Source organism: Manihot esculenta, chromosome 1 (assembly GCF_001659605.2).
Source record: "Manihot esculenta cultivar AM560-2 chromosome 1, M.esculenta_v8, whole genome shotgun sequence".
NCBI classification, from domain to species: domain Eukaryota; kingdom Viridiplantae; phylum Streptophyta; class Magnoliopsida; order Malpighiales; family Euphorbiaceae; genus Manihot; species Manihot esculenta.
In genome coordinates, this window is record NC_035161.2 from 36,799,191 (window position 1) to 36,821,300 (window position 22,110).

General features: G+C 33.6%; 1 protein-coding gene across 2 annotated transcripts; it reads left to right on the plus strand.

Annotated features, from left to right (window-relative positions):
• Positions 1 to 5,525: 5,525 nt before the first annotated feature.
• Positions 5,526 to 22,014, plus strand: LOC110609049 (phospholipid-transporting ATPase 3). 2 transcript variants are annotated; one of them, XM_043960564.1, is made up of 27 exons: positions 5,526 to 6,013; positions 9,120 to 9,185; positions 9,861 to 9,922; positions 11,042 to 11,123; positions 11,321 to 11,431; positions 11,906 to 11,983; positions 12,131 to 12,227; positions 13,203 to 13,309; positions 13,594 to 13,659; positions 13,859 to 13,980; positions 14,110 to 14,194; positions 14,277 to 14,354; positions 14,427 to 14,543; positions 14,703 to 14,852; positions 14,950 to 15,054; positions 15,435 to 15,577; positions 15,754 to 15,855; positions 15,931 to 15,994; positions 16,069 to 16,281; positions 17,520 to 17,727; positions 17,862 to 17,941; positions 18,017 to 18,256; positions 19,143 to 19,364; positions 19,445 to 19,612; positions 19,772 to 20,116; positions 20,216 to 20,322; positions 21,504 to 22,014. In XM_043960564.1, the coding sequence occupies exons 1-27, from the start codon at positions 5,834 to 5,836 to the stop codon at positions 21,805 to 21,807; spliced, it is 3,702 nt and encodes a 1,233-aa protein (XP_043816499.1). In that variant the 5' UTR covers positions 5,526 to 5,833; the 3' UTR covers positions 21,808 to 22,014. The 2 variants fall into 2 exon arrangements, with proteins under 2 accessions (XP_043816499.1, XP_021604058.1); XM_021748366.2 differs by having other exon boundaries at positions 5,528 to 6,013; positions 17,562 to 17,727.
• Positions 22,015 to 22,110: the final 96 nt, after the last annotated feature.

Consider the following 22,110-nt stretch of genomic DNA (forward strand, 5'->3'; position numbering starts at 1 on the left):
GAGATTGGACCTGTTGAGAAGCTGAAGCTTGTTCAATAAAGCGAACCTTTTGAAGTCCAAAACTGATAAATCACAACCACATTGCCTTGGTAATTCCCCTTTTTAGCATTGGTACTGTCGTCCCTCTCCTTGCTTGTAATTAAGCGCGAGTGCTAACTGAAAAATTCAAGCTTTTGTATTTATTTATTTACTCCATGAATACTATAGTAATTTTTTAAATAATAAATTACCTAAAAATAATTAAAATAATAATAACTTAAATAATTTTAATTATATATTTTTTGGTTTTTGTAATAAGAATATTTCTAGATTAGTTTTTGACGCTATGATTAAATTTAATCCCATTTTGATTTAATGCATTTGAGATAAATAATTTTAAGGTATTAGCAACAAAGCTGAATCCTAATTATTAAGGAAAAGAACTTCCATTCTTGTTCATTTATTAGGTAAATAAATTATGTTATATTAAGGGGCGTTTTGCCAATTTAGAAAGACTTTTTATTGTAAATTTGAGATTGAGAAAAAATTATTTATGGATTTAGGGTTGGATTGCCAGACTGCAGTCAAAAAAAATATTTGACGCCTATTTGATAAGTGCCAAGATGTGGCGATGTGGCGCCATTTAGAATGGCGCCAGACTATTATTTATTTTATTTTTAATTTTTAAAAATGGACTGACGCCACTTAGAGAGGGCTTATTTATTAAAATATTATAATTATATTAATTAATTAATATATTATTTTTATATTATATTAATTTAATAATTATATTTATATTATATTTTTTTAAAATAATTTTTTATAATATATTTTATTAATTTAAATATGTTTTTATAATAATATTATAATTAAATAATATTAATTATAAATTTATTTATCTATTATTAAAAATATATATAAAAATATTGAATTAAATCATTAATAAAAAAATAGATTAATTAATTAATATGAATATTTAATTTTTTTTTAAATGGCGATTGGGAATAAATATGAAATCTCTCATATTTATTCGGATATATTTACTACTAGATTAAATTTATAAGTGCATGAATATTTAAAATTATAAAAATTAAATTTATTTTTATTAGAATGCTATTATACAATCGTACATAATCACAGAATAATATTAATGTTCTAATATTTGAGAGAGTTATGAAATATATTATTATATGATTTGATAATTATTGGGCTTATCTCACTCGGAGATACTAAATCTAAAAAAGTAAAATAAGCCCAAGGTTTTAGAAGCCCACTTTATTTAGTCAGTCCAGCATCTTCGGTCCTAATCCAGACGCGGGGACAGATCAGGCCACTCGCAAGTCTGGGTCCTGCACGAAGAATCCAGCCCAGTGATGTGACTTAAAGAAGTACAGCAGTCTTGCCTGCATACACGCCGAAAGAATTAAATGGCCGTCTGGTATAGAGAGGGGTCCCGACTACTGTAAATCTCATTATTATGGACTATTATAATTAAATATATAAAAATAATTCGATTGCGATTAAATATATAAAAATAATTCAATACGGTTGTATATATTTATTTAGTGATTTTATTATTTTAATAAATTAATATAGTAATTTTTTAATAACATAATAATATTACTTTATAACTCTACAAATTACTAAAATCAGTTATAAATAGTTATTATATTTTATAAAAATATTTTTAATATATAAGAGTATTAAAGGGGCTATACATAAAAATATTTAAAATTATAATATTATCTACTATTATGCTATTAAACATATATAAAATCACTTCACTGAACTAATTACTTAATTTAATTTTTTTGATAATTTATAAATAATACATATAAAATATTTAAAATTATTATATTATTATACTATTAAATATTATATGAGATTGATTAAAAAAAAGATATTATATGAGAATACTAAATTATAAATTATTAAAGAAAAATAAATAAATAAATTAATTTAATCACATAATAAGTTAATTAATAGTATAATTTTATTTTATAATTTTAAATATTAATATATTTTATTATTAATATTTAAATTAAAAATATTACTCACTTTATATAATTTTAGTGTTATAAAATTAATATTATTATGTAATTATGTATATAGTTATAAATTAATATTATTATGTGATTACATACTGTAATATCCGGCTCGAGTCCGGCCTCAGAATTTCTGTAGTTCGGTGGAATCTCGAGTGTCGGAACCCTCGAGAAAGATAAGACATATGTTTTCATGTGTGTTTTAAGCGTTTTGAATGTTTTCAAGTGTGAAAGGAAATGAGTTTTGAAAGAAAAGCAACAAGGGAGAAAGGCAAAGGTTCGGCCGTCGAAGGTCACTTTCGGCCGCCGAACATTGCATGGTTTCGGATTCACGTTCGGCTGCCGAAAGTGGTCTGGCTAGCCACCTATAAAAGGGCCAACGGTCGGTGGAAGGAGGCTATTTCTCCTCCACTTGCAGCCAGAGGTGAGTTCCAGCCTCTCTCACGTTGACTTTCATGGTTTTTATGATTTCCTTCAAATCTTTCCAAGGTTTTAAGAGTTTTGATGATTTTTGAAGGTTTTAAGCAAAAAGACTAAAGTTTGAAACTTGGAGAGTTTGAGAACGAATTTCTCTATATCTCCACGTTAGGATCGTGTAATCTCTTGTTTAGAAGAAGTAAGTACAGATCCTGAACCTTCTTTGTTGATTTTTGAAGGTTTTATGAAGTTTGTATGGGTAGTATGCATGTTTAGGTTTAGGTGAGGTTTTTGGTGATCTTTCATGTTTAAGTGTTATGTGCTATGTTTGTTTGGGGTTTAGGATAGTTTGAGACCCCTTTGTGCATATATATGTGTATGTGCTAGTTGGGAGTAGTTGATATGCATGTTGTAGGTTTTTGGGCAAAGTTTGCATGAAACAGAACAAGGTTCTGTCCCTTGGACAAAACCAGGTTCGGCCGCCGAAAGAAGGTTCGGCCGCCGAACATGCTTGGAGGCAGTTTCGGCTGCCAAAGCTTGCCCCCGAAAGCTAAGCTTTTAGTTTAGAAAGGGACTTTCGGCCGCCGAAAGAGGGAGTTCGGCCGCCGAAAGTATGTGAGTTTCGTCTCTGGACGAGACCTTCGGCCGTCGAAGGTGCCGCCGAACATGCATGAGTTTCGTCTCTGGAGAGGGGTTTCGGCCGCCGAACCTGCCGCCGAACGTGCCATGTCCAGCCTTCTTTTGCATGTTTTCTGTGACTGTTCTAGGATGGTTTAGAAGGGTTTTGGGGAGTTTCTTATAAATGTTCTTGAGTGAGTTTGGTCCCTCATGTGAGTCCACCTGTGTAGGTACGGACCAGAGGAATCAGAGAGGTCAGCAGTGAGTCCAGTTTCAGAACCTGCAGAGTCAGTTCAGAGTCAACCCGAGGTGAGTGGAACTGAACTTAATGTTTGAATATGAGAAATGCATATTTTATCATACTTCATGCATCATGAATATGCTATAGGGTGAGTGCATTAGTGTACACGAAGATGATGCATTGCATTTATCCTTGATTCTATGACTGTATGGACATAGTAAGGATTCAATAGCCCTTAGAGGAAAGACCTGGAACAGCCCTACGGGGACCAGGCATAAAGACCTGGAACAGCCCTACGGAGACCAGGCAGAAAGACACAAAGACCTGGAACAGCCCTACGGGGACCAGGCATATGGTATAGAGGGAGTGTTGATCCGTCCATGCTGAGATGTGATTACTTGTGATGTGATACATTGCATGAGAGCATGTTTTATCACCTGTTCTTTATTACTGTTCTACTCACTGGGCTATAGTAGCTCATCCCTCTCCCCTAACTCCAGTTGTGCAGGTTCAGAATTTAGAGGGAAGTCAGCAGGGTACAGGAAGAGTATATAGTTTGTAATAGTTAGTCAGTGTGGACATGTAAATGTAAAGAGATAATGTATGTGTACAGTGTATAGAATGGTGCTTGAGTATAAGAGTTGTAATCCCTTTTTGTGTTTTCACATGATCAGTTTATGTTTATACATTTTTGTATGTTTATGAGAAAACCAGGCTTAACATTATGAGTTTTATCCGCCTAGAGCAATGAGGAGTTATAGTAAGGATTGGTAGAGAATAGAGATAGTGCATGCACAGGTTAAGCCTTGGAATGAAGAAAAGTTTTATGTTTTGTACAGAAAATATATGATCATGTATGGGATATCACAGGTTCACAGTCAGGATAGCAGGCTTACTACGGGTCCCGGCGACCTTAAGTCGATTTGGATCCTAGTGCCGGTAGCAGTTCGGTTTCCGGGCTGTTACACATACAACTGCACAAAGCAGCTTAATAAAAATAAATTTAATTTTTATAATTTTAAATATTTATATTAATTAATTAATTAATTTTTTATTAATTATTTAATTCAATATTTTTTATATATATTTAATAACAGCTAAATAAATTTATAATTAGTATTATTTAATTATAATATTATTATAAAAATATATTAAAATTAATAAAATATATTATAAAAATTTATTATAATAAAAAATATAATATAAATATAATTATTAAATTAATATAATATAAAAATAATATATTAATTAATTAATATAATTATAATATTTTAATAATTAAAAGAATAAAAAAATCATGGAAAAAGTGCCCAGGACATTTTTAAAAATAAAAAAAAAAAACTCTTGACGCCATTAATAATGGTGCCAGATCCTGGCGCTTATCAAATAGCGCAAGACATTTTTTTCTGCTGTCACCCGGCAATTCAATCTTAAATTCACAAATAATTTTTTTTTAATTTCAAATTCACAAATAAAAAATCTTCTACACCTAAATTGGCAAAAAGCCCCATAGTAAGACATATTATTTTATTTTATTTTTACATTGAAGTAATTAAATTGTAATAGTTAGACTATTTTTAAAAATACGATTTATCTTTGAAAATGTGAATTAAATAGCATAATTCAATTTATTTGAATAGGGGCTAATTTTTAGGTTTAAACTATTATTTTATTATTATAATAGTGTAGAATTACAAGTTAAAAAATAGCAAGCTTAAGTGGTTATTAATCGCTACATTTAATTAGTGGATGGAAAATGTTCAATTTTGCCATTAACTTAAATACGTTTTTTCAGTTTAATAATATCATATAAAAATTGACTAATAATTTTAAAATTAAATTATATATTATTCGTAAAAAAATAAATTATATATTAAAAGAATAATTATTGGCTTCCCCTTTCATGCCGGTTAGGCAGATAGGCAATTACAGTCGCACAAGAGCATCAATGTGTCCGTGCTCGCTGCTGCTTTATATTAACGCTATTGCTCGAGCCACGTTTTCCAACCGCAACAACCCATAACCGCAGCTTTGTCCAGTCATAACCGCTTCTTCCAAACGACGCCGTTCGTCAACTCCCATTCCACGCTTTTGGAAACATCCGCGCTGACGTTTTAGCCTTCACGGCTCACGCCATCAAGATGCGCGTGTCAAAAAATGTCAAGGGGTGATCTCGTGGGACCCTCACTAAATAACCACCAAAACGAAATGCACGCGCAAAATGGATGCGCGTCGCTACAAATTTATTTACGTATTCCAAGCTATTTTATGTCGAAGGCGAAGAAGCAGCCTGTTAATACAAAGAAAAATGTCATAACTGCAAAAATATTTGCTTCATTGTAAGAAGAAAAGGGAAAAACAAGAAAATAAGGAAAAGGAAAATTGAAGCAGGGGACATTTTCCCCTCTTCTTGTTTCATCGTCATTGAAGGAAACCGGAGACAGAAGACAAAACCACAGCAGAGAGAACGAAGATTCGAATGTCATCGGGTTGAGATAGATCCTTGCCTTTTCATTCTTTCAAGAAGATAAAGATGAGTGGTGGATGGGAGACGGTTAGGTCATCAAGATCAATATTGACCCGAGATAAGAGCTTGACCGGCCGTTCTACCACGTCTCGGACGGTTCGACTCGGCAGGGTCCAGCCCCAGGCCCCTGGTCATCGCAACATCTACTGTAATGATCGCGAAGCTAATTTCCCCGTCGGATTCAAGGTTCCTCTTTATATCTAATGCGTGCTGCTTGTTTTCATTTTAGATATTTATTTATGTCCATTTTATTTTTGTGTTGGGTGCTTAGAAACGCGAAGTTTTTGGTTGTTTCTGGTCCAATAAAACGGGAACTTCTCTCAGTGTGTAATTATATATATATTTGAAAAAAAATTCATGATTTCGGATACAAATTTTGTGTGAATTACAGATTAATGTTTATTTCTTAGGCTTCTTCTATTATTAAACGCTCGGTTAGCAGAATGCAATCAACTTAAGGGGCTAACAGTTGAAATTTTCTTTTCTTTTCTTTTCTTTTTTTTTTTAAATTATATTTTTGTAATTTTCGAAAATAGCTTGAGTTATGGTCAACTTATTCTTTGGGAGAAAGGAGAGTGCTTAAATAAAGTTAATTGCTTTACTTTCCTCAGCTGCTATTAGGTACTTAAAACGATGCTTTTTTTTAAAAAAAAAATTGTACTTGGAAAATATTATGGTTTCTTGTGCTCCCTGAAATAAAGTAACCAAATATGTGACCCGTAATGCACGAGATAACCTATAGGTCTAAGTTTTCCTCCCCTTCCCTTTTGGTAACTCATTATTCCTTTATCTATTTGATATTGCTGTATGAGTACACTAGTACAAGAGTTAATAATCAAAGATGTGAAGATCTACATATGCAGATGGACAATCAGGTTCTTTCTGTTAAAACATCTAGGGATTGGGTTGAAGGATCAATATATAGATGTTTATATGCACTGCAATACATATGTGGTATCTAAGGGGTGGGACACATTTAAGAATTGAGCTGAGTGAAAGTGCCTTATCATGGAGATTAGTTTTTTTTTTTATGTGATTGTGCAAATTCAAGTGATTCTGTTTTTTTTTACTAGTTCAAATCTGTAATTTTTTGCTCAAATTAATTTCTAAATAATGTAAAGGGTGTAAGTAATATACATATAATTGAACAGTGTATAAATTGTTCCAATGATTACAGAAGCACATTTTTGTTATTCATCATAACATGACAAATTCATCATAACATGACAAAGAATAAAAACCTTTGTGTCTACTATTTCTGATTGGAAAAGGCTGGATTGTTTCCAGTCCATACCAGTGTTTTTTCCCCCTTGAAAAAATAAATAAATAAATAAATAAATTCAACTGTTGGATTTGATACAAAAACTGGGGGAACCTGGAGGGCCAGTTTTGGCCCTCCCAAACCTTAAACTGGAACCAGCCTTGAACAGGCTCTAGGTCTGTCTCTTGATAATAGCCTTAGTGGAGAGGTTTGATTATCTTAATCCCAGTATTTGAAAGTTGATCTGCTTGAGAAAAAGAAGGAAGTCAGACCAATGTCTTGCTTGTTGATACTCAGCTTGTTCTCCCTCTCTCTTTTCTTTCTTTATTTTTTTTTTTAAATCAGTAGAATGTCTACTTTTTATTTTATTGTTCTGTAAAAATTTTAGGATATGGATTTTAATTCTAAAAATAAAAAAGCTTAATATCTTCCAAAAAATTTAAAGCTAGGCTTAGCTTGATCAGACTTTGGTCTATCTTTATCTTTCAGATTAGAGCATTAAATGCAAGTTGTATTTTACATGATTTCTTCTATAGATATCCTTATGCCCTGGAAATGTTCCTTGCTTCCCACTCTCTTAATATACCTTACTTCTGCACGTCTGGCCGTGTTCCAGAAATTGTCTAATGTTGTAATGCTTTGTTTTAGACAAGTATTGTGCTTTTTGATTTTATGGCTACTAAAAGAACCCAAAATTTATATTAGTATTAGGTTTGGATTACCTATAACTGTTTCTTCTTAAAATGCTATTAATGGGACAAAGAATTCTGGTTCTAATATGATAAGATTCTTGCTAATTATTTTGACTAGAAAATGTTACTATCCAGCACGAGTGGACAACCTGCTATGACATGTGAGTTCACATGAACCATGCTGCAGTTAGATCACTGTGCATTCAGTTGGTTTGGTTGTGAACTGAAATAACTGAATGATCAAACTGAAGAAAAAGGAAACTTAATTGAACAGAAGTTAAAGTCTAAATTAAACCTTTTTTTGGTTTGGGTTAATTTTAGGTCTGATTTGTTGGGGATTTCCGAATGCAAAACTGTGAAAAAAAGATCAAATTTAAGCAAAAAAACCCAATAATTTCTCAACAGAATGCACAAAATGCAAACGACCAAGTAGAACTAAACAAAATGCAACAGATTCTTTGACAGAAAATGCCACAAGCAACTCATAAAATGAAACAGAGATGACAATGGGTCACAGTGAAATGGAGATGATAGATGGGTCAGAGAGGGTGCTTGAGATGGTGAGCGAGTCATTGACATAGCAATCACAGTGAGGTGAGGGTGGTGAAATTAGAAATAGAGAAATGGTGGTGGTGTTAACTGGCAAGGGGAGCTGAGGAAGAGGAAGATTGGAGGCGGAAGGGAGACACAGAGAGAGAGAGGTGAGGGTGTGAGGTGACGAGAGTGAAAGTGAGACTGTGCCTATAAGAGAAATGATTAGAGGTTTCTTATTTATAAAACGACAAAATGGCAATATTTCTTTAATCTTTATTTTGTTGTTGTTATTGTTCTTTTTTCCTAAAATTTTTTTATGAACCAAAAATTGATTTTTTTTAAAGCTAATTAAACTGAAAAAAAAAGGTTGATTTGGTTCTTTTTTCTTCGTGGTTAATAACTGAATTCTGCTCAGCCGTAGTTGCAGGAGCTAGTCTGGCTTGCATAAAAATATTAGTCATAATATACGTTAAGGTTAGGATACACATTCTTGTCAAAAGGTATTATGTTTTCATGACATGCAAGCAATGTCAAAAAGAACTTAAAGCATGCTGAAGCTTAAACTACAATGCCAATAACTCTGAGGGCTGCTTTCTGGAAAATGAAAATATTTTGCCAATAAAATATTTTGATTACTGCAACTGAAAATATTTTGCCAATAAAAGCTCATGCACTATTGAAGTATTTAAATTTTGAATGTTGTTAATGGACTTTTAATTATGCTTTATTATACACAGCTTTTTTCTTGGTTTGGCGTCCACTGAATTTGGTTTGGCTTTAATTGGTATGGTATCAATTGTTTCAGGGAAACTCTATATCGACAACAAAGTACACTTTCTTTACCTTTGTACCGAAAGGATTGTTTGAACAGGTAAGTTAATTGTAGCAATAAGATTCTTTTATTGTTGAGTGGATTTGATGCTTAGTTAATTGCTATAAGCTAAAGTTGGCAATGTGTTGACTTGACTGGCAAGCTTTAGCTGAGCCTTTAGGTTTTTGAGTGCTAAAAATTTGGATTATAATTAGTAAAGAGACATGAAAGGATAACTGTTTCTTAAGTTAGAATTCTCATATCTGAAGAAGTTTAATAGCTCCAGTGTTTTTTTTTTCTTTTGATTCTTAGGATTAATGGTTTAAAGTTCCTCAAACAACACAACACCATGAAGCTATTTTCTTCCTTTTTCATCTTTTCTTAATGTTATACATGTTTATTCCCATGTTTTACCCCAAAGTTGAGTTTATGCGAAAATGCAGAATCATTGGTCATGTAGATGTAATCAAACAACTTCTGCAGGTAAACAATAACCATCCGTTGCAGACAACAAAATTTTCATTTTCTTTTCCTTGACTAGCTACTATGGGCTACTTTTCTGCATATTTGGATACATTCAGTTGCCATAGTCTCCCAAACTAGTGTAGTTTGATTTAATAGGTTAGGCTCAAATGTATATTATAAATCTGGTCTACTGTACACCTTCCTATGCTTCTTTTTTTAGCTTGTCATTTTTTCCTCTGAAAATCCTTTGTTTATATTGAATTTCAACAGTTCAGGCGGGTTGCCAATTGCTACTTCCTCTTGATATCAATTTTATCAATGACACCAATCAGGTACGTTACTGCAAATTTTTCTGAACTCGTTGTTTCATAATCATCAGTGTTATATTTGCTACAGTGACATGTCTTAGATTATTATAGTTGCCAGTTATATATATTACATGATATGGTTGAAGATAGTTTTGGCAACATTTTCCCCTCATCTGAAAGTGCCTGGAAGAAAATGAATCATCCCTTTTACATAGAAAAATATTGCTCTCAAATTCTTTAAAATAGAAATCGAGCAAAATCCAGAGCCACTGTTAACAACAATATCGTCTGGTTGAGATTTAATTTTTGAGGAGTTTGTCTCTGCTGTATAAAGGGATGGGAAATTGGAAAGTGATTGATGTATTTGGCTGAGACAGTGATAGAGACAGAGGTTTAAGGGGCAGAGTGAGAGTATTTTACACATGTTAGGATGTGTTTGAAATTAGTATGAGGTGTTCTTCAATTCATGCAACTTGATCCATGTTTAGGCTGACAATGTTGTCATTATTTTCTTTTAATATCACTTGTAAGTTGAAGATCAGGAATAGCTAAAAAAGATGCAACTGGTGGAAAATTTCTATTCGTGTTTATAGTCTTCCTCTTATGTCCTTCCTCCTTATCCTCCTTTTTCCCTATTGTCCTCATCATCATCATCATTATCTCGTTGTTGTTAATATTTTGCATACATTTTCTGTGCAAAGATATTGATTCCTTGTAGTTTGCATTAACATTTTAGCTAAATTTTTTGAGTATTACTAATGTTATTGAAAGCTATTTATTCTTTTTTCATGATTTTGCTTTGATCTCCTCTTTACCATTTTGAGACTTATGCTCTAGGTTTTCTAAATGTTTTCTGTTTTATTTGTGTGCTCTACTGTGCTGTGCTTGCTTGTAGTATTTTCTGATTTATCTTAACTTTCGTCTTGGTTCTGCAAGTAGAATCTCACTTCTATGCTCTCCTTTTGTACTTGTATTGTTCTGAGATGATCACTCACATATCTATAGGGTTCCATATCCTTTTGTACTTTAAGACAGTTTTTGGTTCTGGGATGATCACTCACATATATTAAAAGGGTTCCATATCCAGCAACATCTTTGTGTTGAACTATGCATTGTACTTCATAACAGTTTCTGATTTTGCAGTCCTGTCAATCCAGTAACAAACGTCGTCCCTCTGAGCCTGGTACTATTAGTCTCTCTTATTAAGGAGGCATTCGAGGATTGGGTGAGTACTGTTATTCATGTTCATCTTATTATATGCTGTTTGACTCTTTTTTTTTTTTGTGGACATGTAAGAAAAATCTGCATCAATATCCTTGGTGTGTGGTGGACCAGTGATAAATTTATCAATTGGATGTGGAGAAATGCTGATTTCTCATATATGTTCTTCTATGTTTTATTTCTCTTGCTTGTGTAATACAGAAGCGACTTCAGAATGATATGGTGATTAACAATGGTCATATAGAGGTCCTGCAAGACCAAAAGTGGGAAACTGTTCCCTGGAAGAAGTTGCAAGTAGGAGATATTGTTAGGGTAAGCATGCGTACATTTGTTATTATTTTTCTTGTAAATAAAAATAGATGAAATTGTATCCACATCAGTGCTCATCTCCATTGGGAGTTCGAATCCATGATCTCTCCTTCTGCTTGAAATTTCTTTTATCCTTTTCAATGGAATGCATTTAATGTGTTTGACTATAATACTGAATCCCAATGCTTGTGAACAACATTATAGAGGCCTAGAACTTGAACTTTTAAGTGTTTTTATGGGCGCATTGGCTGTCTTCTGTCTTGCTAGTCACATAATGATACTTTTTGACTTGTTGTTGGCAATGTTTTTGTTGCCTGCCTACAGTAGCACCACTTGATATTTTCATTTTTCCATCTATTACCATTTGTGAAGCTTAACAGAATATGAATGATAGTATTAGGAAACTGAATCTTGCCTGCTGATACCACTTGATATTTTTCCTTTGTTTTCTGAAACTGAATTTTGGGTTGCTTGCAGGTTAAGCAGGATGGATTCTTTCCTGCAGATGTGCTTTTCCTTGCTAGTACAAATCCAGATGGTGTCTGCTACATTGAGGTTTTCCTTTTCTGCTTATGCAGTACAAAGTCATTGTCACAATAACTGTGCTGTGGTTTCTATATTTTTATTATTGCCTATGGGAGTGTGAATGATCTACTGATGTCCTGTATGTTTCATGTAATCATATATTTGGGGGTTTGGCAGACTGCAAATTTGGATGGGGAAACTAATTTGAAGATCAGAAAGGCTCTTGAAAGGACTTGGGATTACTTGACTCCTGAAAAAGCTGCTGAATTCAAAGGTTATCTTAGGTTTAGATACTATTTAAAATATATATACACGTACAAATATATGTGCATATGTGTGCACGCATGTTTAGGTATTTTGAGAGTGAATAATTGGAAGTATCACAATTAAGTTGCTAGGAATGGTCATGGAAGGATTGTCTTTTTTTACCTTTTTTATTCTACAGATTTTATTCCTTTTCTTCAAGGCATTGGTTTATTGCTGAAGAACAAAAAAGACGTGTTCTTGAATTGTTCCACTTCATGGACACTTTTTGTACTTCTACATGCTATGCTCCAGGGAGTGAAATTTTCTAATTCTTTTTGTTCCTTAACAATCTTGTCCTGGTTAAGGTAATTAATTTTCTTTTCTAAAAAATAAAAAAATCTTGCAGTCCATGTTCTTGTGATTGTCATTTATAGTATTCTATATTAAATGGTAACATTATTAGACGGGGTCATTTTATTTTGCACATCCTTTAAGATATATTGTTCTGGTCACACTTTGTAATGCGATTTTGCCAGTCCATCTGGTAATCTCTGCTACATGTCTTAAAAGTTTCACTTTTTTTTTATCTGTGAATTGATTTTAATCAATTTTTATTTTTCAGCAACTGAGGTTTTCCTTTTGTGTTGGGCTTCCACTTCGTTGGTGCATGTTTATATAATTTTTACTTTTTTTTAGAAATTCCAGTTACTCAAGTGCAGGCAGTTTAGTATAGTTGAGTTAAATGTTTTACTCATTTGTTACATCTTTACAAGTCAACATCCTTTTGTGGAAATTCTTATCTTTTACTGAAATCAGTGTAATGCAATTAACTTATAGTGCAACAGACATCTTGAGTTGGTTATTTGGTTACAAATATATAATTGTCAGCAAAGGACACAAGTTCTGTCAAGTTTAATGATTGCCGTCTTTCCCTTAATGCAAAATCATTTGACATGTATTATTTTTCTATTACCTTATAATGATCTCCTTCTTGTTAGTGCAGGCGAAGTGCAGTGTGAGCAACCAAATAATTCGCTGTACACCTTCACTGGAAATCTTATAATCGAAAAGCAAACGTTACCACTCAGTCCAAACCAACTACTTTTAAGAGTATGCTTTGACTTGCACTTTTTTAATAGTGAGCAATTAATTTATTTGCCTTCATCTTTTCTTCTAAAAGGACATCAACAATTAATCAGACTGTAGAAACTAAATACTTTTCATAGGAACTTAGCGGTCCTCCATCCAAAAAGAAGAAAAGAGGAAAATCTCTTTTATGATCTCTGCTTTTTATTATGCTGCTATGAACTTATGCGGACTTCACTGTCTTGTTACTCTGCTGCTATGAACTTATTTTGAATTTTACTGTTGACTGTGGCATTATATTTTCTTAGGGATGCAGTCTCAGGAATACAGAGTTCATTGTTGGGGCTGTTATATTCACAGGCCATGAAACCAAGGTCTGTTTTTATAAGTTGTAAATATTCCATTGAATCATGACCATATTCATTCTTTTTCAATACTGTTGGACGGTAAATATTTCTACAAGAAGTTAGTCATATAATCCTTAACCTGTTGGTATTTACTTATGCTCCAAATAATGTTATTTTACTATGTCAAGTAGCTGTTGCATTATGGAATTTGTGGACTCACGTGCAGGTTATGATGAATTCTATGAATGTTCCTTCCAAGAGGAGTACATTGGAGAGGAAACTTGACAAACTTATACTTGCCCTTTTTGGATCTCTTTTCCTTATGTGCCTGATTGGAGCTATCGCCAGGTGGGATAATGACCAATCTGCCAATCTTTATCCTTTCTTCTTTACCTATCTATTACTTTTTTAATCATTATTTTCTATGTTTATGTATTCTCCTATGTAATGATTCTTTCTGTGCTCGGAGCCCTGCAGTGGTTTTTTTATCAACAGTAAGTACTACTACCTAGGCCTTGATGAAGGCGTGCCAACAGAGTTTAACCCTAGAAACCGTTTTGGGGTAATACATTCTGACTATGGTTAAACTTTATGGTTTCTTTTTTCCTTATTATTTACTGGTTTTTATTATCTTTATTTTTTAGGTTGCTGCTCTGGCTTTGTTTACGCTTATCACTTTATACTCAACAATAATTCCCATCTCCTTATATGTTTCCATCGAGGTATATATCTTGGCCGTTATCATATTTGGCTGTTATAACAGTTCAGACATGATGTTTTACATTTATTTTCAGATGATCAAATTTATTCAGTGCACCCAATTTATCAACAAGGACCTACATATGTATCATGCTGAAACCAATACTGCTGCATTGGCTAGGACTTCCAATTTGAATGAGGAACTTGGACAGGTAAATTGATGCCATAGGAATAAAGTATTTTGTTTACGGTTGCCACATCTAGTGATGTGTCCATTATACTAAAGCAGTTGAAAGGCTATTGACAAATTCTCTTCTCATCTGTTACTTTTCATTATTTCCCGAGTTAATTTTTTCAATTGCTTTTGTCAGGTTGAATATATATTTTCTGATAAAACTGGAACATTAACAAGAAATCTGATGGAGTTCTTTAAATGTTCAATTGGAGGAGAGATTTATGGGCATGGTCTCACTGAAATAGAACGAGGTGGAGCAGAGAGGAATGGCATAACAGTTCAAGAAGTATGGTTGCTTTCATTCTAAGGAAAATATTGCTCAACTTAAGATACTTTATTGTTAGTTTTTGCTTTAGGTTTGAGTAATAATGAAATTCTTGCAGGTGCATAAATCAGGCAGTGCAGTACATGAGAAGGGGTTTAATTTTGATGACTCTAGGCTTATGCGAGGAGGTTGGAGGAATGAACCTGATCCAGACTCATGCAAGGTGCGTTACTTTGTTCAGCAGGAGTGGAATGTGGCATCCTTAATCCAAGCACAGTGCACCCATGAGTGCACCAGCTTTATCTTGTCCAACTTTTTTTATTCTGTTTATTTAGATGATCAATGTAATTGGATGTTTTCATTGTTTATTCATTATGGATGGAACATTTTGAGTCTTGGTATAACCAATTTGTCTATTTTTGGATACTGACTATTCTGCATTTTACAAGATAAACATCTGACTGGAAAATTGTCCTGATAATGATAAAATTTATTTCCTTTTTTTTTTTGCTCTTGTTTCTTTTGATAGGTGTGGTGCTGTGGGAGGCTGAGATTCTTTTCTTTTTTTGCCATTTCAAGACATATGTTCTTTTCTTTGTGTAGGAATTTTTCAGATGCCTTGCTATTTGTCATACAGTACTTCCTGAAGGTGATGAATCTCCAGAGAAAATCACATATCAGGCTGCATCACCCGATGAAGCTGCATTGGTTACTGCTGCAAAGAACTTTGGTTTTTTCTTTTACAGGTTTGTAATGCAGCACCTTTACGGGTCCCTACTATTTATTGTGCTTGTAAGTTTTTGTTGCTGTGTTAGCTATCTGGTAAAAAAATTCAATGGAGTCACAAAATGTTGTTGATCTGATACAAATTTTCATATGAAAGCCTATGCACACCTGTTGAATTTACTAAATTTTTTCTCAGGCGAACACCTACAATGATATATGTTCGTGAATCTCATGTGGAGAAAATGGGTAAAATTCAGGATGTGGCTTATGAAATTCTGAATGTTCTTGAGTTCAACAGGTAGGAAGTCTTCCATCATACTTTTATTTATGAGTTAATGGTTTCACTAACTTGAATTGTATTATTTGCTGCTAGCACACGGAAACGTCAGTCTGTTGTTTGTCGATATCCTGATGGCAGACTTGTATTATACTGCAAGGTATATTTTTTAATTGGCTTTTTGCATGGATGATTGCTGGGTAGTGATACATGGCCAGAAATTTGTTTTTACAGGGTGCTGATACTGTAATTTATGAGAGATTGGCTGCTGGAAATGATGATCTAAAGAAAATAACCAGAGGACACTTGGAACAATTTGGATCTGCTGGATTACGAACCCTATGTCTAGCCTATAGAGATTTAAGTCCTGAAATGTATGAAAGCTGGAATGAGAAGTTTATCCAGGCTAAATCTTCTCTTAGAGATCGTGAAAAGAAGTTGGATGAGGTATATTCACATATTGATTATTGTGATTTATTGATTTTTCCAATTCTGTAATAATGCATTGGGTAGAGCATTCGGTGGTTCTGAACCAAACCAAAATTGAAAAACAGAAAAACTGGTTTAAATAAAAACATCAACTGAAATCGAACCAAACTACTATAGTAACCGAATCTCGTTAAAATCGCCGATGCATGGAAGGAAGCACTCTCTAGAGTCTGCAACCGAGTCCAGATCTGCGCTTAGCAATAACATGCAAAGAACTGAATAAGTACTCTATTTGCCATATTGCAAGCCAACCATTGCAGACACAGCCCAACAATCAATTGCCTTGCTGCCTTCTGGCCCTCCTCGCCAGACCGTGAAGGAAGGTGGTCTCCATTATGGGTATGGAACAAAGCCTCTAGCATATTTAGATCTGTCATTTGTTTGATATGGGTGTGCGAAGAAGAAGAAGAAGAGGTGGAGGAGGTGATGATGATGGAGAGGATTGCAGTTCTTCATGTAGATTGTAGATGGGAGTTAGGAAACTTATATGAGAAGAATAAAAGAGGGAGATTTTCTTATGAATTCGGAACTTTTCAAGTAATAAGAGGATGAAAGGAATTAGGAAACGATGTAGTATATAAGAAATATCAGTTTAGTTTTTCTTCAGTTTTTCATAGGAAAATTAAACCGAACTGTATAACCAAAAATAATTAAAACAATAAACCAAATTGCACTGATTGAGCTAAAAACCGAACCAGTTCAGTTCAGTTCAGTTTTTGGGTTTTAATGGAATATTTCTCAGCCTAATAATGCATGTAGTAAAAAGTTGATTGATTCTTAATTAAGGCTTTTAGTTGAACTCTATTTTTTAGCTGTTGCTTATGTAGAAGCATGTCCATTGCTATTTGCGAAAGGTTTCACGTTCTGTCACTGAATTTCGTGAAATTAGTTTTTTGACCATAAGCAAATTTTATTTATTCTTTCATGTGAATTTTTTCAATGTCATATTTACTGGTTTTATGTTTATTGTTTGAATCTAGCTAATCAAGTCGCAGTTTAGGATACTGGGCTCTAGTGCAGTTGGTCATTTCTATAGTGATATCCTTGTAAAATGTTTGAGCTATCATCTCTATATGTTAACAAGTGTGAAGTATGTAAATGATTGCAGAATGCTAGGATCCCAATGATTTATGTTTTTCAGAATATATGATTTTCCCATAATTAAGAATATTTAAATGTGCTTTAATTTTTATTAGGATGCAAGTCATCGTATCCAGAAACATTCTGAACTTGTGCAGGTAGCAGAACTAATAGAAACGGAACTTATTTTTATTGGTAGCACTGCTATAGAAGACAAGCTCCAAGAAGGGGTTCCAGGTTGCATTGAGACTCTTTCTAGAGCTGGAATAAAGATTTGGGTGTTAACAGGGGACAAGATTGAAACAGCAATTAATATAGCTTATGGTGAGTCTTTATTCAATGTAACCGAGAAGTTCCGTGCCCCCTGCTGTCCCTTTTATGAGACTTATGTTGTTGTTATTGTTGTTATTATTTTCATCATTGTCTGGAATCTTCTCTCTGACCATTATTTGCTGCAGCTTGCAACTTAGTTAACAATGAGATGAAACAATTCATTATCAGTTCAGAAACTGATGCAATCAGAGAAGTTGAAGACAGGGTAAACTGCATGTCATTTAGAATCTACCACATGTTATCTGAAAATATTTATCAATAAATTCAATTCTATTGCCAGGGCGACCAAGTGGAAATTGCCCGTTTTATCAAGGAAGAAGTCAAAAAAGAACTGACGGGGTGCCTTGAGGAAGCCTGCCACTGTTTGAACATGGTATCTGGACCAAAATTGGCGCTTGTTATAGATGGAAAGTGTCTGATGTATGCCTTGGACCCAAGTTTACGTGCAATGTTGTTGAATTTGAGCTTGAATTGTAGTTCAGTTGTTTGCTGCCGGGTTTCTCCTTTACAGAAGGCGCAGGTAATTTTGTCATGGAGAATTTATTTATTTGACCCGTGAGCATAGCATAAGATGGAAAAGTAATTTCTGTATATGCTTGTTGAATTTCTAGGATCATAAAGTACAATATAAAAAAAATCCCGTGATCATATTTGTAAAGACAAGAAGAGAAGTTTTTTTCATTATTCTTTCTACATGCTTCGTTTGTTTGGAGGGGAAGAAATATGTAAAACAAATCTTTCTTTATGCTGTAAAGACCTAAATTGAGCAGGAGGAAAAGGTTTCATTTACTTCAACTGTTAAGGCTGGGCTAAGTTGAGTTGAGGTGTTAAATGAGGGATATTTTTTTTCCCAAGGGCCAATACTTTTTTAATGTTCAAGTTGTGTCAGATTTTGTAGAGTCTCTATAATGTATTTGATTTTCTTGTTCTGTATATTTTATGCACTCTGTTCATGATCCTTACTTATTTTTCATCAGTCATTAAATAGACAAAAGATCATAAATCATAAGGCGTGTTAAGCTTATTGGGATAGTGAACAACACTTCATTGTGCTATTGTTTGACTTTGATTCCTTCTGTATTTTCCCTGTGTTTTCTGTTCTTCGATATGAATCAAGTACTAATATTTTTGTTGATTAAACGGAAAGATAGTATGTTGAAGTCCATGCTCTTATGGAAAATAACGATGGATGTGACTGGCTTATATATTAGTCCAAGGTTTAGTTCTGATTTCCATATGTTTTAACTTCTAAAATGCTGTTAAATTCTTCAGTTGCAGAATGCCATTCCTGAGCCTATTTTTGTTTTGTTTATAAATTCAAGAGGTACATTCAGAAATGCATCCATTGAAATAGCAGAACTACTTCAGATTGCAAATTTGACTGAGAATATTAAGTCTATTTGCAGGTGACTAGTCTGGTCAAGAAAGGTGCACATAAAATAACACTTAGCATTGGTGATGGGGCTAATGATGTTAGTATGATTCAAGCCGCTCATATTGGTGTTGGAATAAGCGGGTTGGAAGGGATGCAAGCAGTCATGGCTAGTGATTTTGCTATTGCTCAGTTTCGCTATCTTGCTGATTTACTGCTTGTGCATGGGCGGTGGTCATATCTTAGAATATGCAAGGTTTGAATTTTGGGCACCTTGGAACGTTTTCTGTGGGTATTTATTTGGGTGATGGCATTCATGGCAGTTCTTTATTGCAGGTTATCACATATTTCTTTTACAAGAATCTTACATTTACTCTAACTCAATTTTGGTTCACCTTTCATACTGGCTTTTCTGGTCAAAGATTCTATGATGATTGGTTCCAGTCACTGTATAATGTCATATTTACAGCACTTCCAGTGATCATTGTTGGGCTTTTTGACAAGGTGCTATATCCCTTCCAACGCTATTTGACCATAATATTTTACAAAGCTATTAAGCATACTCATCTAATTTTGTTTCAGACATCTAGCTGGTATACCATTTGCTATTGCATGCTCTACTTTTCTTAAAAGTGAATGAAATATGACACTTTCTTGTGCCAGGATGTCAGTGCTTCCCTTTCGAAGAAGTACCCTGAACTGTACAAAGAGGGAATAAGAAATGTATTTTTCAAGTGGAGAGTTGTGGGAACATGGGCTTGTTTTTCTGTATACCAGTCTCTGATCTTCTATCATTTTGTGACTATTTCAAGTGCTGGTGGTCAAAATTCATCTGGCAGGATATTTGGACTCTGGGATATCAGCACAATGGCCTTCACTTGTGTTGTTATCACAGTAAACTTGCGTCTCCTTATGATCTGTAATTCAATTACAAGGTGGCATTATATCAGTGTTGGAGGAAGCATATTAGCATGGTTTATTTTCATTTTTGTATATTCAATTTTTCGGGTAGGTCTCTCTTTCTCCCTCTCTTCTTTTTCTTTTTGGGAGATTAGTCCTATTGAATTATCTTCCTGCTAATTTGCCTTTTGTTTACATTCGCTGCAGGAGAATGTACTTTTCGTCATATATGTGTTAATGGGTACATTCTACTTTTACATCACTCTACTTTTGGTTCCGATTGTTGCACTTCTTGGAGACTTCATTTATCAAGGGTAAGGTTCAGAAAAGCTACCTTGAATAACTTCTTAGCGTGTCTATTTTGGCTGTTCAATGAAAAAGGAGAATTGGGAATTTTTCTGATAGGGGATCAGAGCAGTTTTCCTTGGAGATAGAAAATTCGCCCACCAGGTTTTATCAATTTGCAAATTCTTCTTAAATTAATTAAAAGAATGAAATTGGCTAATATGATGACAATACTAGGTAGTATAGATATCATTATGAGAGAAGTTAATCGTTGAAATGATAATTGATACAACAAAAGTACAAGCTATCAATGATAACGGATAGTTGATAAGTTAACCGAGATTTTTAATATAATTGATAAAAGCAAATCCTCACTCACTCAAAATAATATACGCAAAAAGCACGAAGAAGAATTCTAAAAATTTTAATTCAAAAATCTCTTTTATGAGTATTTTTTATCCTTACTATGTAAGGAGAAAAATAAAACACAAACATTTTTCTTAGGTTTGACTGAACCACAAACAAAATTCAAGCCCAATTACACGCTAAAATAACACATCATTTATATTCCTTATTCATATTTCTTATGGGTGGTGTATTAATTGCATGATACACTTAATGATATCAGCTATATAAGTGTGGAGTGGGACCGCTTTTAAAACATTTATGAACAACTAGTTGTGTGCATGACCTATTAGCTCAAATAGCACCAAAACAAAATATCGTTGACAACAGGATCTGTGGTTTGTTATGAGATTGATGGGATATTAATATACAAAAAAGATTTTTGGTTCATAGAAACAAAAGTTTTATCAACTACTTTGTATATTAAATCTCATTAATCTAAATCTGGTTCATAGTCTAAAAGATACCAGATTCGAAATATATACACTAAATTTTTAAATCCAGCAACGAAAAGTTTTTTGAAATACGTGGAGATTGTTGTAAAATGAATTTAGATTTCAAAAGATTAACTTCTTAGCATGCCTATCTTGGGTGTCCTCTTTATTTTGTGTTGCAGTCTGGCTTGCCTGTGATGTGTAGCTGCTGAAGATACAAACTTTTTTGGGATGCTTTTATCCAGCTTTTATGCCAAATAACCATTTATAGTTAGATGATATATGCTTGTAATTTTCGAGCACCTCTGAAAACATTTCTGATGCTTAACTTGTATGATGGACTTAAAGTCAACGGTATGGTCTGGATGCAGGGTTCAAAGATGGTTCTTCCCCTACAACTATCAAATTGTTCAGGAAATTCACAGGCATGAACCTGATGACAATAGTAGGGCAGGGTTGCTGGAGATAGAGAACAAGCTTACACCACAAGAGGAAAGGAGTTACGCCATGGCTCAACTCCCGCGAGAGCTATCTAAACACACTGGCTTTGCTTTTGATTCACCTGGGTACGAGTCATTTTTTGCTGCGCAGCTAGGTATATATGCACCTCAGAAGGCGTGGGATGTTGCACGGAGAGCCAGCGTGCGTTCACCTAGGACACTCAAGAAGAATTAAATTGGACAAATATTATTGTACAAAGTAATTTTTTTGTTTTACTCCCACATCTTTAGAAAAAGTTGTAAATTTAGATGTGCATTAGGTTAGTTTTTTGATACACTTTCCATCATTTAATATGTTCCAGGAAAGGAATTCTAGCAATACTTAGGTTGTCATGGATGTATAGCTAATTGGTATAAGTTGAGAATTTTGGTTTTGAATTTTGATTATGCTTTCAATTATTGCATGTTTATGGAAGACCTTTTCATGAATAAATAAGATAGAATGCTTCTTTTTATTATAATGATTATCTAGAATCTT